This window comes from Sinohyriopsis cumingii, chromosome 14 (genome assembly GCF_028554795.1).
Source record: "Sinohyriopsis cumingii isolate HCF-2022 chromosome 14, ASM2855479v2, whole genome shotgun sequence".
In the NCBI taxonomy this organism is placed as follows: Eukaryota; Metazoa; Mollusca; class Bivalvia; order Unionida; family Unionidae; genus Sinohyriopsis; species Sinohyriopsis cumingii.
This window is the reverse complement of record NC_142974.1, coordinates 90,758,662-90,776,261: the sequence shown is the minus strand read 5'-3', so window position 1 is coordinate 90,776,261 and position 17,600 is coordinate 90,758,662. Positions and strand designations below refer to the sequence as shown.

Below are 17,600 nucleotides of genomic sequence, written 5' to 3'. Positions count from 1 at the left end.
TGTGATTAATAATGCATATAATGATTGTCCCTGACTGACAAGTAAGGTAACAATGTGATTAATAATGCATATAACGATTGTTCCTGATTGACAAGTAAGACTAGAATGTGATTACTAATGCATATAACGATTGTCCCCGACTGACAAGTAAGGTAACAATGTGATTACTAATGCATATAACGATTGTTCCTGATTGACAAGTAAGACTAGAATGTGATTACTAATGCATATAACGATTGTCCCTGACTGACAACTGTTTCTCTGGACTATTATATCAATTATGATCCATCAATGATGAAATTGATCTGATAACTCTTGTGATGACCTTGATAATTTAACTTAATTCAAACATTTTTTGAAATAATATTTACATATTTAATTTTGAAATACATATTGCTGACACTGCAATGATAAAACAAATACTGGTGTCGTCAATGATTAGTAGGTAACAGTCTGATCGAATTTTTACTAAGATTTCTTAAGTCCGGTCAGGAAATCATTCTGCTTTGGTGGTCTATAACAAGTACCAATACCACAGGTTTAGATTTGAGTATTAAAAAGCCAAGCCAAAGAGTTCCAAGTCCTGTCGTTACAAATCTGGTACAAAACTATATCATGTGGTGAAAATATAGCATCAAACCCATAGGCAAACCGCTTCTATATTTTCTATTGACACAGTAGTTTTCAAATGTAATTTAGTGAGACAGTCTTCAATCGTACATTATCATTGACAAATTAGTCACCAGAAAGTGTACGCCAGTCATCACCAGGTGTACAAATACTACTAGCCATCGGGCAAGTAGTCCAGTTGTAATGTTACTTAACTCTTTTACATAATATACGGTAATTTCTAACCTTCAAGAAGTCAAGCACAGGTCTAATTCACATAACTGTTATATATCCATAATGAACGGCGGTTATTACCTATTACATAAAAGATAAAATATTTCCCTTCACAGAACCGTAATTAGAACAGATATCCCAATTTAATCCGCCAGTTTAAATAAACGAGTAAAATTACTATATATTCCTTTGTATATATGAATTAGCCTGAGACCTTATTTTCTTGTACACATTTTAAAAATGCATCATCCTGTATATTTTAAGATTTACTGCATGTCATCGTTAGATTTAAAATTAATAATCACCGCCCACCTAAATCGACGTACACTGATATCTGTATCATATCCGTATACTTCCCAAGGAAGTGAAACATGTATGACTGGGACCTTACAATACCTTTCATTCATAAATTGTTTCCGGTGTTGTGACGTCATGCCCAGGGGGAATCCCTATGAACCATTGATAGGTCAAACAGTTACTTTTTCCGTACGCTGTTAGAGACTAATGAACATTATCCTTCTCACTATTATCAATGATTATGTATTATTTGTAATGCGATAAGAGTATAATTGAAGTGCACACCACTCTAGTTTATCAAAGGCTTACCGTCTGGGTCGTGAGACGGGGGATCTTGAAACGACCAATAAAACACACAGACACATTGTTTGACATGGGAGAAGATGGCGGCGATCATTACGGTTTGGCGATATCGGAGCTCGTTTGGACTAAGATCTATCCGGCATTTCTAGGATGATTATCATCAATGAGAGTATTAGGCATAGAAGATGTCGAAAAAGGGTAGATCATGACGTTATTATTAAATGCAGGCCAAGAAGCGTTACTTCATTTCACTGGTATGTGGAATATTGCTCCTTTTAAGCTACCTTGGGTTAAGAAAGTTGCCTTCTCGTTTAAATTATGGTGAGCGATTCTCCTCGTTCACTCGGAGGGACTTTAAGTCTTATGCTGACGCAGACGACTATAGCTATGCCCAGGATCTGCACATGTCACCTAAAAACAGACGGGAGTTCGTGTCGGCCAGCTATAAGTTCCGATGCAGGATGGAAACATGCTTTGATTTTTCTTTATGCAGGAAAGGATTCAAAGTCTATGTGTACCCCTTGCAGGAGAAAGTATCTCCTAGCTACAGTAAAATCCTTACTTCCATTCAACAGTCTCGATACTTTACATCGGACCCCAAAGAGGCGTGTATTTTTGTGCTTTCTATTGACACATTAGATAGAGACACCCTTAGTCAGGATTTTACAAAGGATGTCCCAAGTAAAATTGCAGCACTGTCAACTTGGAACAATGGTAGAAATCACATTATTTTCAATTTGTACTCAGGCACGTGGCCAGATTATGTAGAAAAAATGGACTTTGATATAGGGGAAGCAATTCTAGCAAAAGCTAGTATGTCAACGAATCGCTTTCGACCAAATTTTGATATTTCATTTCCATTGTTTGCCAAAGACCATTCCCAAAAGGGTGGAGAAAAAGGTCATTTAATAAGTACAGGAAATTTTATTCCTCCAGTTCGTCACTACTTACTTGGATTTAAAGGAAAGCGATATTTAACAGGGATAGGGTCTGAGACTCGTAATTCTCTATACCATATTCACAACAACAAGGATATTGTACTTCTTACAACATGCAAACATGGCAAGGGGTGGCAGAAAATGGCATCTAAATTGAATGACACACGCTGTGAGGTGGATAACAAAATGTATGAAGAGTAAGTATGGAATCAGAGTATTGTGCTCGTAGTATTGTATGAATTGTTGTTTTAGATGAATGCCAGGCTGTGTTGTAAAGGGCCAGTAAGATTGTTGTGTTAGATGAATGCCAGGCTGTGTTGTAAAGGGCCAGTAAGATTGTTGTGTTAGATGAATGCCAGGCTGTGTTGTAAAGGGCCAGTAAGATTGTTGTGTTAGATGAATGCCAGGCTGTGTTGTAAAGGGCCAGTAAGATTGTTTTGTTAGATGAATGCCAGGCTGTGTTGTAAAGGGCAAGTAAGATTGTTGTGTTAGATGAATGCCAGGCTGTGTTGTAAATGGCCAGTAAGATTGTTGTTTTAGATGAATGCCAGACTGTGTTGTAAAGGGCAAGTAAGATTGTTGTGTTAGATGAATGCCAGGCTGTGTTGTAAAGGGCCAGTAAGATTGTTTGATCTTGCTGGACCACACTTAACTCAAGATCAAGTTGTTTTGTACCTCTTTTATCCCCTCACATGCAGGTACCAGAGAACGACTGGGTGAAAACATGATTCATGCTGGAGCATCCACTGTAATTCAGTCAGATTATTGTTGGGAGCTAATTAATCAATTTTATATAGACTAACCTATGTATCCAGATAGGAAGTATAATCTCTCTTCCATTGATCCATTGCATTAAATCCATTAGAACACCCACTTTTTTAGTATTTGATCCCTGTCAAAACAAAACATCTGTGTATTCAGCAGCTGTTGAACTAGCTTTTGAACTTGCTGACCCAGGTGTGGAAAGCAACATCACCCCCAGACAAGAGCAGTGCATAATCACCACACACATCAGTCGTTCCCAGTGACATAGTATTTGCTATACCGTTATGATGTACAGCTCTTGTCTTCGGTGGTAGTGCTAAAATAACAGGTGTTCGGTTCAGACAGGGATTAATACTTACCATCTGGATAAAAAGGTTAATTGAAATAAATGTATCAATCAGTCACAAGTGGCCCAGTAAACTGACTGAATTACAAAGTGGACATTCCAGCATGAATACTATGAGTTGTTCTATGCCACTACTCAGACAGAGAACATCAAATGAGAAAATTGTTTTCTTGAATGGGCTTCTCTGCAACATGACTTCTCATTTAGATGCCTAATTTTTAGTTCTAAAAAGAGTGATCCAAAAGTTACAATGCCTATGCTGTTGTACTACACTGGTCGGTACAAACACAGCAAGTTTATAACAGTGGTAGTAAAGAATAATGAACCTTTTCAAACAACTTTTTCTTACTGGTAATTTTTAAAAGGTAGATTTTGGTGGATGGGGTTGCCCCTGATATCTCTCCGTGCATCCCCTGCTTTGTTCCACCCACCCCTAAAATCTGTACCCCCAGGGTAAACTACTAGAAGGTAAAAATAGATTCTGAGGCCAATTTTAGTTGCATACGGGTATATGAAATCATCTTTTCATGCCCATTATAGTGCCACCCCACCCCCAATCGAAAATTGAGATGATAAAAAGTGTATATGATTTCAAAAGGTCACCTTCTTTCATGATGAAATCTTTTCAATATACTCAGATTCAACACAATCTATCCCACATTAATTATTGTAATTTATTGGACATTAAAATGGGGGGAAATTAGTGTCATATTGTTTTGAAAAAGACAGTCTCTTTAATATCTTGAATCATATCTACTTAGCTGTGTTAAAACATCCAGTGATTGTAGTCTATGCTCTATGCTGAAGTTATTTATGGTTGTAATATAAGATGGGAATTTCAGTAGATCCCATGTTTTTACCAATGGGTCATCTCTGTTTTTGATAAGTATGTAATGTGAATTCATTGTCATTTCTATGTATAAATTGTTCTTTTCACCTGCAGTGTGCATGAAAATTAACAATGATAATGAATTTATTTAAAGAACATTTGACCAACAAACCAATCTTTCACGAGACCTACAATATATGGTTATAGGGTGATAGTTTTCAGACCTGTGAGACAAAAAACTTAATTGAAATTTAACCCTTTAGTAGGAGTTGAAAATTCCAAAAGTGTTTGGAACTGCAGTGGCTCAGCATGTTGGTCTGACATCCAAGAGAGCAGCCTGGGTGGGCTACATGTACTGTACCATATTGTGCATGACACTCTACTTCAAGTACTTCAGCACTATATAAACTACTTTTGTTGTGCCATAAAACATTAAATTAATTGAGAACTGTTGGCCCAGTCCATACCCATAGCTCTATCATTGACCAGTCCATGCACATTGTGTTGTCATTGACCAAAGTTTCATGTCAATACCGTTAACGCTTTGACCCAATTTCAGGTGTCAATCCATACTCATAGCACTGTCATTGATCCAGGTTTCATGTGTCAGGTATTAATGGTGTTGGAGGAGTTTAGGACATTTTAACATCAGATAGAAACCCACCAGGTTACCATGGTAACCTGGATAAGAGCATGATAACCTGGATTAAATTCAGTTGTCCAAAGAAAGCTCATGAATATATAAGCAGTGGTGGTGTGATTCTCTGTGTTTGCAGAAACCACCTGTGACCGAGTTATAATCGTTTGAATTATCCCAATAGAAAGTTCATAAATCCTGCCAAAATCTTTCCCTTTCATTCATATCCATAAATTTTATAGATTGTTAAGTTTACCTTTTTCTTTGACAGAAATCATCTTAATCATACAAAAGTTTGGTATTCAAGCATAACAAGACTTTACATTCTCTTATGTGCATCATCAAAGAACTGACAAGCAAGTAGACAGCTCATACATTTTTATTTTTTATGACATTCTGGCTCGAGTAGATGGCGAATCACACCTTGAGAATAAATATGAATGCATTTTCTACCCTTAACAAGTGCTAAGTTCCATATCACTTAGCATTGGCATGTCAGTTTTAACTAACTTACGCCAGACCAGCCTACTTGTTGTCAGTCTAAAAATATTGCAAGGAAAAGACATCTTTCTTTTACACAGTACCTGTTGTACATGTAAGCTAGATACTAAAATAAGTAAATACTATGAAAGTATTTTGTTGCAGCTTGACACTTAGTCGATTTCTTGAAGATGTTTACATTTACAGTGATGCTTTTCAGTAATTTAGGCATCATTTTGTTGTGAAGAAAGTTTTTCTTGCAAGGAGCTATCATGTCTTTGACTCTTGAGTCAGACCTTTCGAAGTTAAGAGATTGAAAATCTAAAAATTTGAGTGATTTTCATCTGGTTACAGTTGCCACAGATCACCATTATTTTCAAGACTTCATTGATATATTTGGTGTGAAAGGGAAGATGTCAGCAGATATTTTTAAAATCATGTAATTACTTTTCACAAGAAAAAGGTTGCCAATTTACATTTTTAGCATTTCAGCCAGTTCCCACCAGCTTTCACACAATGCTTAATGTTGTAATATATTTATAAAGCAGTTAATATCCAGACAACAGCTAATTGGTAAATATCTAATGCTGGTAGAGATGTAATGTTCCAGTTCTTTTGCCAGTCAGCAGTCTTCCTGTTTGCAAACCCCAACATAGATTTCTTAGTATCATATATCCATACAGTATCCCTTCATGGTATCATAATCCTATACATATAGTATCCCCACAAGGTATCATATAGTATCATATCCATACAGTGTCCTCGCTTGGTATTAGATAATTTCATATCCATATAGAATCCTCACATGGTATCACGTAGTAATACTGTATCATATCCATATAGTGTCCCCGCTTGGTATTAGATAATTTCATATCCATATAGAATCCCCACATGGTATCACTTAGTAATACTGTATCATATCCATATAGTGTCTCCACTTGGTATTAGATAATTTCATATCCATATAGAATCCCCACATGGTATCACATAGTATCATATACATTTAGTATCAAACCAAGATTGTGTAAGATCCAGATAACTGTGTACTATGATACCTATCAATAATTCTATACATTTTGTCCCCACCTTTTTGTATGCTACATATATCCTAAGGAAGTGGATTTGCTGCAATGCTTTTAGGTTAGGAAAGTGAATGGTTGCATGGTGTTGCTGAATCTCTGATCATGTGACGTCTTACAGTTATAAAATGCCCCCCTCCCCCCCCCGCTGGGTACAGTGTAGCTGCAGTGTTGCAGACCCAAGTTCTTATCATTGGAGAAGGCATGCCCTACTGAAGTACATATTATAATTGGAAAAGGCATGCCCTATTGAAGTATGAATTTTAATTGGAGAATGCATGCAAGTATATATTATTATTGGAGAATGCATGCACTTTTCAAGTATATTTTAGAATTGGAGAATGCATGGTGTTATGATTCTAGGTTTTCAAATTTGTAAAAGAAAGAAGTGAAACCAACAAATTTAATAAAATCAACAAACAATTATGAAGTGAAAATTTAAAGAGAGATTTATAATATTGTGAATTAAAATACAAAATAATCCTAAATATCCTATTGTAAGTTCAAAAAGTGTAGGAAGTTCACAATGAATACTATTGGTCTTAAAGGTCCTGATGTACCAGTAGTCATGGTGTTTTGGATAGTCTTGAATGTCTTGTGTACCACAGTATTTCAAATCCAGAATGTTTTTGACTGAGTTTACAGTAATTCCAAAGCAATGTGTTAGTCTAGAATTCATTGAACAGTTTGTAATTTCAAATGAATCATTTAGTTGAGTAATTCCCCTCAAAATATATCTGAACACAACAGTAAATGATTCGACATACTGATTTAAAAACAAAATATATTATTTGTTTATCAAGTCCCCAATATATACAAATTTCACTTGGCCTAAGATGCAATAGAATGTTCTGGGATTCTGATGGAAATTTCCACTAATTTGTAAACAAGTTAGGTCCTGAACTTAAATTACAAGAAATAGAAAAAAACAGGTGTGCAAAATTTGCATCCACAACCCTCAATCATGCGCAAAAATCAAGCACACAGTATAGATAGATATACATAAGAATGGGTTGTTCAAGTACACATAATTAATTGTCGTGTTTTTCTATTCCTTTTTACAGTAGTTTAATGTTTACAGTATCACAGTACCAAATGGCAATACTGTTTAGTATATGGAACAGTTTACATTGAAGTTTACACCAAAGTTTTTAAATTAAAATCTGTTTATTCTCACATGTGTGTGTGTGTGTGTATATATATATATATATATATATATATATATATATATATATATATATATATATATATATATATATAAACTCCCAATTTCCAGGGCCTGAAAAGATTGGTAGTCTTTTATTTTTCTGAGATTAGTCCTATATTGCCAGAACGGATAAATATGAATATTTCTTAGCTATTCCAATAATTAGCAATTCCAATAATTAGCTATTCCAATAATTAGCAATTCCAATAAATTCAGTAAAATGTGATGCTAAATAATTCAAGTCTCTTACAAGAGTTATACATGTTTATTGGTGTAAGTGGAATTAGATTATTCAATAGTGAGAGGGTGCGGTTAAAATCAATTCAGTGAGTTTACTTTCCTTCATGTCAAGGAAGATACATGACATAAGACTTTATGGTACAAGGTAATTGCCAGACTCACAAAGAGTATTGTTTGTTTATTGGTTTGTTTTAATTGCACTTTTAACACATTACTGGCATCATATATGAGTGAACCTCATGCTGAGGAAATGGGAGTTAAGCACCTTTCCCAAGGCCATGAGGCTTGTGCTGGTCTGGGTGGGTATCAAACCAAAGTCCAGTTCTTTACCAACTAAACTACTGCAACTCTACAGAAGAAAACAAAATTACATGTATTAGAGGTCTGTTGTATTGCTGGTACTGTATACCAGTTTACTGCAGTATTTTCTGTTGGTATGTACCACACTACTTTTTCCCTGTATCTGTACTTCTGTAGTCTCTGTCAAAAAGGACTGTAGAGAAATTCCAGAGTAATCTTGTTTTTATATAATGATATATTCACCATGTTTTGATTTTTCATGAGAAAAAAATAAAAGAATGATTACTATTTTCACAAAACAGTTTTATTTGTCATACATTAATGTTTGAATATTACAAATATAATTATATTTATTTTTTGATCCTTTATTTAGATATGTGATGATCAAATGGGATGTAGTGAAATATATTTGGGTCAAATCCAGGTTTAAAATTTCAGGTAAAAACAACACACAAAAACATATCAATTTTTGTCTATTTATTAGCATATGGTAACATAATTAGTACATGGTATTCCTTTGTAAAACTACAAATCATCTTCAGGAGAGCAGTTTTATTGTTTGAATTTTTTTTGTGTAATTTCTCAAGTGCACTCAATATTTTATTGTTTGTTGAGCAATTATGTTTTATGTTTACTGGTTATCTCTGATAAATATCTTGCCAGGGTGTTGTAACCCCACTGAAATTTTCCCTGCCAGTTCTAGAAGTAGAGTGGCTAGTAAATTGTTGGGTTCAGTGTCAACACTTCCATTTTTATCAACATGGTCTTTACTGTCAGCACAATGTATTTTATGGTGTCAGAGATAGCGTAAGCTTAATCATTCCAGTCTAGTTTGTTTTTAGATTACAGCTTATACAACAATTAACATTAGAAAATTAATTTATTGTAAGGTACTGACCATTTAAATTTTGAGGGGGTTATTATAGGGCTAAATTTAGTTATTTCAGGTGCTATGGTATTTATATTAGTTTTAGAAGGAAAGATATATTTGTGTATAAATTTTCTAAATTCTCTACATAAATTTAATAACAGTATGTCTATGATAGAGTAACTCTACAGTCACTGTCAGATTTAGAGGCAGAGATTTGGGGTCAATACAAGGTTACCAGCAGCTATTCAAATGCTATGGTGTCAAGTTACAGTCCAGAGAAATTGAAACAAAGGAGTCAGTAGGACAGTTGGAAGATGTGTTTGTAAAGCTAATTAAAATCAATTATAGCAAGTTTGCCATAATACTTAAACATTAAAATTAGTGACCATTTGAAGGGAAATTTGAATCTCTTTTAGTAGGTATAAAGTGCTTAAAATAGAGTTGAGTAGTTATAGTTTAATTTTGAAGTAATTTGCTCAAAAGGATAAAGTTTACAAGTAATTTCATATTCAAAATAATATTTTTGTAAATTCTAACACACAGCATCAGTGGAAAAAGAGTGTGTATGGAGAGTACATATATGGCTTTATTTGGGATTACAAAATTTAGATTCTGTGCATTGTGATATGTAGATTAGAGTTAGATAAAGGGTCTGCACCTAACACAATCAGACCAGAATATTAGTTTAGAATAGGTCTTCAGGGAATGTTTTCTCTGAAGTCCGCTAGGATTGTTTAAATAACCAGGTCAAACATAGTGCAGAGAGTCAGCATGAAGAACTAGGGGCAACATACATCATTAAAGGTAGAAAAAGAAGAAACCCTCTTGCTTGTGACTAATTCCCCATAGCGCAGTGACATCAGAAAGGCGCTACTACAGTTTGGTGGAGAATTTAAAATGGAAATGTTGTGTTAAATTGTATTCTAAAACTTTTACTGGATTTTGGGAATTCCATTTTATTTTAGACTGTGCTGACTCCATATGAAAGTTAAGTAGCAAAATTTTTGTATATTCATCTTTAGGACCTTTCTTTACACTTTATTCTACAATTTTACGAAGTGATCTGTCAGGTAAAAATTTGTCATTAGAGATCTATATGTGCCTTTGATTCTTGTGATTCTACTGCATCAAAATGGATAGAAGCTGCATGGATTTCAGTCTCATGCCACCTTTTTCGGGTGATGGAAGCCAAGATGCAAAGTTATGGTTGACACGTTTCCAACTTCTTACAACAACTAAGGGACTAAATGACAACAAGGCAAAAGCAACCCTACCACTACTGTTAACAGATAACGCATTGCGCTGGTATATGTCACTGGCACAAAATATAAAGGATGACTTGAGCTTGCTCCAGAAAGAATTTATCATTCGATATGGGCCAGATGAAAGAGTGCAGTGGCAGAGAACTGCAGCTCTGTATCAAACATTACAAGATACAAACGAGAAAGTGGAAGATTTTATTGCAAATATAGTTGCTAAGGGAACTGAGCTAGAACTACCACAGACACAAATCAAGCATATCATAATCAATGGACTAAAGCCACATATACGACAATTCGTCTTACAACAGAATCCAGAAACGATTGATGATCTCCGTCAAAGTGCAAGACTCGCTGAAGTCACTATGACAGACAGCACTAAAGAGCAACAAACACTTGTAGCAGCTATTCAGAGACTGGAAGAAAAACTTGAAGCAATGTCAGTGGCAGTGTCATCCAAGCCGGAATTCAAACATTCATTGAAAGAAAGGGGACAAGGGATCAACCACACCAGGCAGCAACCAGAGGTTTGTGGATGGTGTGGAAGATTTCCTGGTCACGCAAAGCAGAGATGCCCAGCAAATGGCAAACAATGCCATAAATGTGGAAAATTTAACCATTTTGCGGTAGTGTGCAGATCAGCTTCACGGACTCAGTCAACAACATGACTAGAGAAATTAAAATTCCATCACAGTCAGAAAATGCTGCAATCAAATCTCAGTAGCATACAGGATACAATCACATCTGACATTAACAGAAATCACTTAGCACTGATTATCAATAACACAAAAACAACAGCACTAATTGATACAGGAGCAGCACTTTCATGCATTTCATGCAGACAACTGCAGTGTTTGGACAGTAATTTTGATTTGGAACCACCCAAAATTCCCTTCATCATTGGGGTTAATGGCGATCAACAAAAGCCTATTGGATGTGTAACTCTAGACCTCAAAATCAACCGACTTACAGTTCCACACAGTTTCCATGTTTTTAAACATTTACATTGTGACCTTATTCTGGGCATAGACTTCTTAGAAAGCAAGAGAGCAACAATAGACTTGAACTCTAAAACAATATCCCTGTATGATGGATTAATAGTGTCTGCCTTAAAAAGTGAACGTAAACAGAAAATAAGCCTTACTAGAACGGTTGCCAGGATTGTAGTGCCGGCACAATCTGAATGTGAGATTCCAGTGGAAATTAAAAACTGCCCAAGGGACAATATATTGTTACAACCTGTGTCACACTTACCCTCCACAACCCAGTTACTTGGTGCAAGAGCGATAGATAAAGTTCAAGGAGGCAGAGGACGATTTCGTTTACTAAACCCCACAAACAAAGATATAAGCTTAAGACCTGGTAAAACAGTAGCAACTGTTGAAATTCTTGAAACTGATGACATTACACAGCCTGATTATGAACCTAATATATTACCAGAAGAGCCTTCTACTGTGAACTGCACACACACAGCTGACAGTTCTGAAAGGGATAAATTTGTAAAACTTGCACAAGACCTTGGCTTTGATTTGTCAGACTCTGATTTGACTTCAGATGAAAAATTGTATTTCCAGGAATTTATTGGGAGAAATAGAGATGTGTTTGCGGTGGACTTGTCAGAATTAGGATGTACAGATATCTATCAACATAAAATTGACACCGGAAATGAGAAACCTGTTAGGCAAAGGTTCTACAGAACCAACCCCATACAAAAGGCAGAAATTGACAGACAAGTTAAAGAAATGTTAAAGTACGATATCATTGAACCATCTACATCACCATGGCAAAGTCCAGTGGTTCTTGTGAAGAAGAAATCAGGAGAATACAGATTCGCTGTTGACTACAGGAAACTAAACAAGCTTACAAAACCAGAAGTATTTCCTCTTCCACGTTTTGATGACATGATGGATAGCATAGGCCAATCTTCCGCAGTATATTTTTCAGTGCTGGACATGTTTTCTGGCTTCTGGCAAATCAAGCTTGATCCAGAAACTAGAGAAAAGAGTACATTTGTCATAGCCGATGGTTGTTATGCATTCAAAAAGCTTCCGTTTGGATTGTCCAATTCACCCATGAGTTTCCAGCTTACCATGACAAAACTATTGCAAGGTATAGCCTATAAACATGTTCTGTGTTACATTGATGATGTGCTGGTGTATAGTCGCACCTTAGAGGAACATTTCTCTCATTTGCAAGAAGTATTTGATAGACTGCGTAAAGCCAATCTTAAATTGAAACCCTCAAAATGTCGGTTTGCAATAAAAAGAGTCAAATATTTGGGACACGTTATTTCCAAAGATGGAGTAGAAGTGGACTTGGATAAGACCAATATAGTATCAGACTTTCCAAGACCGAAAAATGCACGAGATCTCAGAAGTTTCCTGGGTTTATGCAATTACTACAGACGGTTTGTGAAAAACTATAGTAATATATGTGCACCCTTGAACAATCTTCTCAAAAAGGATGTAAAATTTCAGTGGACTGATAAATGCGAATCAGCTTTTAACAAACTGAAAACAGCTCTGACTTCAACACCTGTCTTAGCTTACCCAAACATGGACAAACCTTTTATTCTCTCAACAGATGCTTCGGGACAAGCCATATCTTACATTCTCAGTCAAAAAGACGACCGGGGCAAGGAACATCCAATTTCTTACGGAGGCAGAGCACTTCGTATATTTGAAACAAAATGGGGTGTATCTGATAGAGAAGGTTTAGCCCTAGTGGAAGGAGTACGGTATTATAGACACTTTCTTGAACACCAGAAATTCACTGTGGTCACGGATCACGCAGCCCTAAAATACCTTAAGGACATTAAAAATCCAACAGGACGCTTGGGTCGCTGGAGTATGTTATTACAGGGATTTAATTATGAAGTCATTCACAAAAGTGGGGTCAAGCATACCAACGCAGACTCTTTATCAAGGATTCCATACAGAGAAGCAATAAACAACAATGACACTGCTTATAGTGACGATGAAACTGACTTGAGTATTTTATTTATAAACAACAATGAACCTTCAATGGTGACCTTGGAATGTGACCCTCCATGCTTCCCCAGCAGGGTACAATCTCAACCAGTCTCTGTGTACAGTATAGTAGACCAGACAGCAGATAAGCAGCTAGTATCAGCTTTCATTTCCAACAGAGGGGAGGAAATCAAACAGGCTCAGTCCCTGTGTCCTGACTTGGCCCCAATTAAGTGCTACCTAGAAACAGGCCAACTGCCTAGTGACTCAACAAAAGCAGCAAGGACAGTGGCTGAAAGTGAGCAATACACCATGCTTGATGGACTTCTGTACCATTTATGGGACAGACGGGCAAAGAAACTTCCTAAAGAAATCCGCATTAAACAACAGTTAGCCATTCCTACCGGATTACGCCATGAAATTCTACATAACTGTCATGATTCCTTAACTGGAGGAGGTCATCAAGGCTTTGACAGAACTTATGCAACAATACAGTCAAGGTACTATTGGCCAAAAATGTATGCACAGATAAAAGACTATGTTAAAACCTGTGAGGAATGCCAACAAGCCAAACAGCCATCTCACTCTACAAAGGCACCCCTACACCCTATGCCATCAGTTGGAGTATTTGAACGCTGGCATATGGATATTCTTGGTCCATTAACAATAAACAAAGAGAAATACCAGTATATCTTGTTGTGTGTGGACAGTTTCAGCAGGTTTGTGGAAGCATTTCCATTACAATCGCAAGAAGCGACTGAAATAGCTGATATTTTGTACAAGGAAATAATTTGCCGTTATGGAGCTCCTACAGCTCTAGTATCTGACCGTGGCCAGAACTTCCTGTCGCATATCATATCGGAACTCTGTAAGAAAATGAATATTAAACGCTTCCATACATCAAGCTACCATCCAGAAACCAACTCTACATGTGAGAGATTCAACAGAACATTAGCCCAATCTATGCGTACCTATATTGACAAAGCGCAACAAAACTGGGTCGATTTGTTACCAGGAATCCTAATGGCTTACCGCAAGACACCATGCACCAACTCAACGGGATTCTCTCCATATGAATTAGTCTTTGGGAGAGAAATGAGAGCTCCACTAGATGTTTCTCTTGCTGATCCTACAAATACAGAGAAGTCAGTAAAGGACACAACAGCAACCTATTTACAAAAGCTAAAAACACTGATGGAAATAACTAGACAAGTCGCCCAAGACAACATCCAGAACTCTCAACAAAAATATAAAGAATATTATGATACGCACGCTCAAGAACCCTCTTTCCAACTAGGACAACAAGTATGGATGCACAATCCAAAAGTACCAAAAGGGAGATCATCTAAATTACACAAGAAATGGACAGGACCATGGTATATCAGTGACATTGGGCCCAATCATACATACAAGTTACGTGATTGTGATAATCACAAACTACAAAGATCATTGGTCCATGCAAACAGACTAAAACAATATTTCAGCCCTGACAACAGAAACGAGTTTTTGGACCATACTACACAAATAGCTACACATCAGGAGACCACAACACCAAAGGACACACAAACATCTTTACAGACTGAAACATCTGGTAGCAAACCCTCAATTAAACCAGTACACAACAAGACAACTGATATTCCAGCACCTACAACAGATTCATCTTCCAAGCACTTGGCATCAGATGAACCTACAACAGCGCAGTCAAAAGAAGAATGGGGTATTGTTGATCAAATTCTAGCCTGTAGTCGGCATCGTGGCAAGCGTGTTTATAGGGTTAAATGGCAAGACTTCCCCAAGACTACATGGGAACCTGAAGAAGCTTTACCGCAGTTTTTGCTCCGGGAATTTCATGTAACAAAGACACAAAAAGGAAAGAGAAGAAAGTATGCAAAGTGAAGATTCCAAAGGGACTTGATCAATTAGTTCTTAAAGGTGGACTCATTATATTTGTTTTGCTGTGCTATACTTTCCTATCAACCTTTTCTTCCATATCTATCCTGCACATCTTCCTTCCTATGGTATAGCAGAACAGATGTATAAATCCCACACTTGGACAATTGACAGCTATGTTGCACATTCCAAATGGATTATTCTTTGCAAACAAATAACTACTGTAATTTTAAAAGCAGTCTATGGCACAATGTTAGTGCCAGTTCTTATTCAGTTCAAGAAAATCTTGAAATCCTTGTGATACCTGCAGATTACATTCAAAGTGAAGTGACATTCATGGAACATTATACAAAGTACTGTAGATTGGTGAAAAGTCAGACATTTATGGAACTGTTGTTCATGTGACTTTTGGTAGACAAAAGATGATATATAAATTATTAGTGTGATTAATAATTAAGTGTTTGAAATTATTTTACATATACATGTATCAAGATATTTACCTAAAATTAGCATCCATAAGACCTCTTGGGATTATAAAGTTATTTCTGTTTCTAATTGAAAAGATTGTAATAAATCGCAATATTTTTGTACCTTAATACCCAGCACTATGGAATGTAAATTCTATTTAGGGAGTAGATTTTGTAGGTTTGTAGTGTGCAAGGAAGTGTGTGTGAACACTGATGCCACATAAAACATTATGAAATACATGTCTAAATCCAATTTATTCAATAATTTGACAAAAACAATAGTATGTTATAAAAATTTGGGGACCAAATTTTGCTGGGCCGGAGGGACATATTATAGGGCTAAATTTAGTTATTTCAGGTGCTATGGTATTTATATTAGTTTTAGAAGGAAAGATATATTTGTGTATAAATTTTCTAAATTCTCTACATAAATTTAATAACAGTATGTCTATGATAGAGTAACTCTACAGTCACTGTCAGATTTAGAGGCAGAGATTTGGGGTCAATACAAGGTTACCAGCAGCTATTCAAATGCTATGGTGTCAAGTTACAGTCCAGAGAAATTGAAACAAAGGAGTCAGTAGGACAGTTGGAAGATGTGTTTGTAAAGCTAATTAAAATCAATTATAGCAAGTTTGCCATAATACTTAAACATTAAAATTAGTGACCATTTGAAGGGAAATTTGAATCTCTTTTAGTAGGTATAAAGTGCTTAAAATAGAGTTGAGTAGTTATAGTTTAATTTTGAAGTAATTTGCTCAAAAGGATAAAGTTTACAAGTAATTTCATATTCAAAATAATATTTTTGTAAATTCTAACACACAGCATCAGTGGAAAAAGAGTGTGTATGGAGAGTACATATATGGCTTTATTTGGGATTACAAAATTTAGATTCTGTGCATTGTGATATGTAGATTAGAGTTAGATAAAGGGTCTGCACCTAACACAATCAGACCAGAATATTAGTTTAGAATAGGTCTTCAGGGAATGTTTTCTCTGAAGTCCGCTAGGATTGTTTAAATAACCAGGTCAAACATAGTGCAGAGAGTCAGCATGAAGAACTAGGGGCAACATACATCATTAAAGGTAGAAAAAGAAGAAACCCTCTTGCTTGTGACTAATTCCCCATAGCGCAGTGACATCAGAAAGGCGCTACTACAGGGTTGTGATTTTCTTTTTCGCTAAGATATTTTTTTAATCTGAAGTTAATTAATTTTTTTAATTTATTTAATTGATATAATTTGGTGTTATTTTATTACAACCCAGAATGAGGTATTTTTCCAGCTATTGATAAACTCCTGTCCCAAAACATTAAATTGTTGGTCCCTAAATATAATTGCTGTTTACCATGGTAAGTATTGCAGTACATTCAGAAGTTCCATGGTGCAAGATTTTTGTGGTACCCATCCCAGCAATATTTGTCATGGCCTTGCAAAACATGAGTTAAAAGCACATACTGCTCATGAAATTACAGACAGGTTCCATTAAATTATTCTTAACACTGAAATGAAACTGTACACAAAAAATGAAACATTTACAGGTGAAACCTTGAGCGATCAGCTAGTCTTTTGATTTAAGACAACCATACATGACATGCAGGTAGCAGGGTCCAGGAGATTGCATATCAGTCTTTATCTTCTGGCACATTTGTAAAGAAATGTGTACAGATTTCTTGTAAAGTGGGTTTTTAGACCAGTCCAATTTTTGTACAGATCCTGATGTATAAATAAATAGTTATTATGATTATAAAATATATATCTTAGGTCTGATAGATACAGGGTGGTGTAATAACTCTGATAGATATAGGGTAGTGTAATAACTCTGTCATGCAAAGTATAAATGGTATTTAACTTTTAAAACACCTGGTCAGATTGGGCAAA

The 17,600-nt window shown here is 35.9% G+C and overlaps 1 protein-coding gene across 1 annotated transcript in view; it reads left to right on the top strand.

The window, feature by feature from the left end:
- Window positions 1–1,270: 1,270 nt before the first annotated feature.
- LOC149784364 (exostosin-1b-like) overlaps window positions 1,271–17,600 on the top strand; it is a 114,873-nt gene continuing 98,543 nt past the window's right edge. The window contains exon 1 of the mRNA XM_089932418.1: window positions 1,271–2,578. Coding sequence (XP_089788544.1) covers window positions 1,665–2,578 — 914 coding nt within the window. The 5' untranslated portion in view covers window positions 1,271–1,664. The remainder of the gene's footprint in view (window positions 2,579–17,600) is intronic.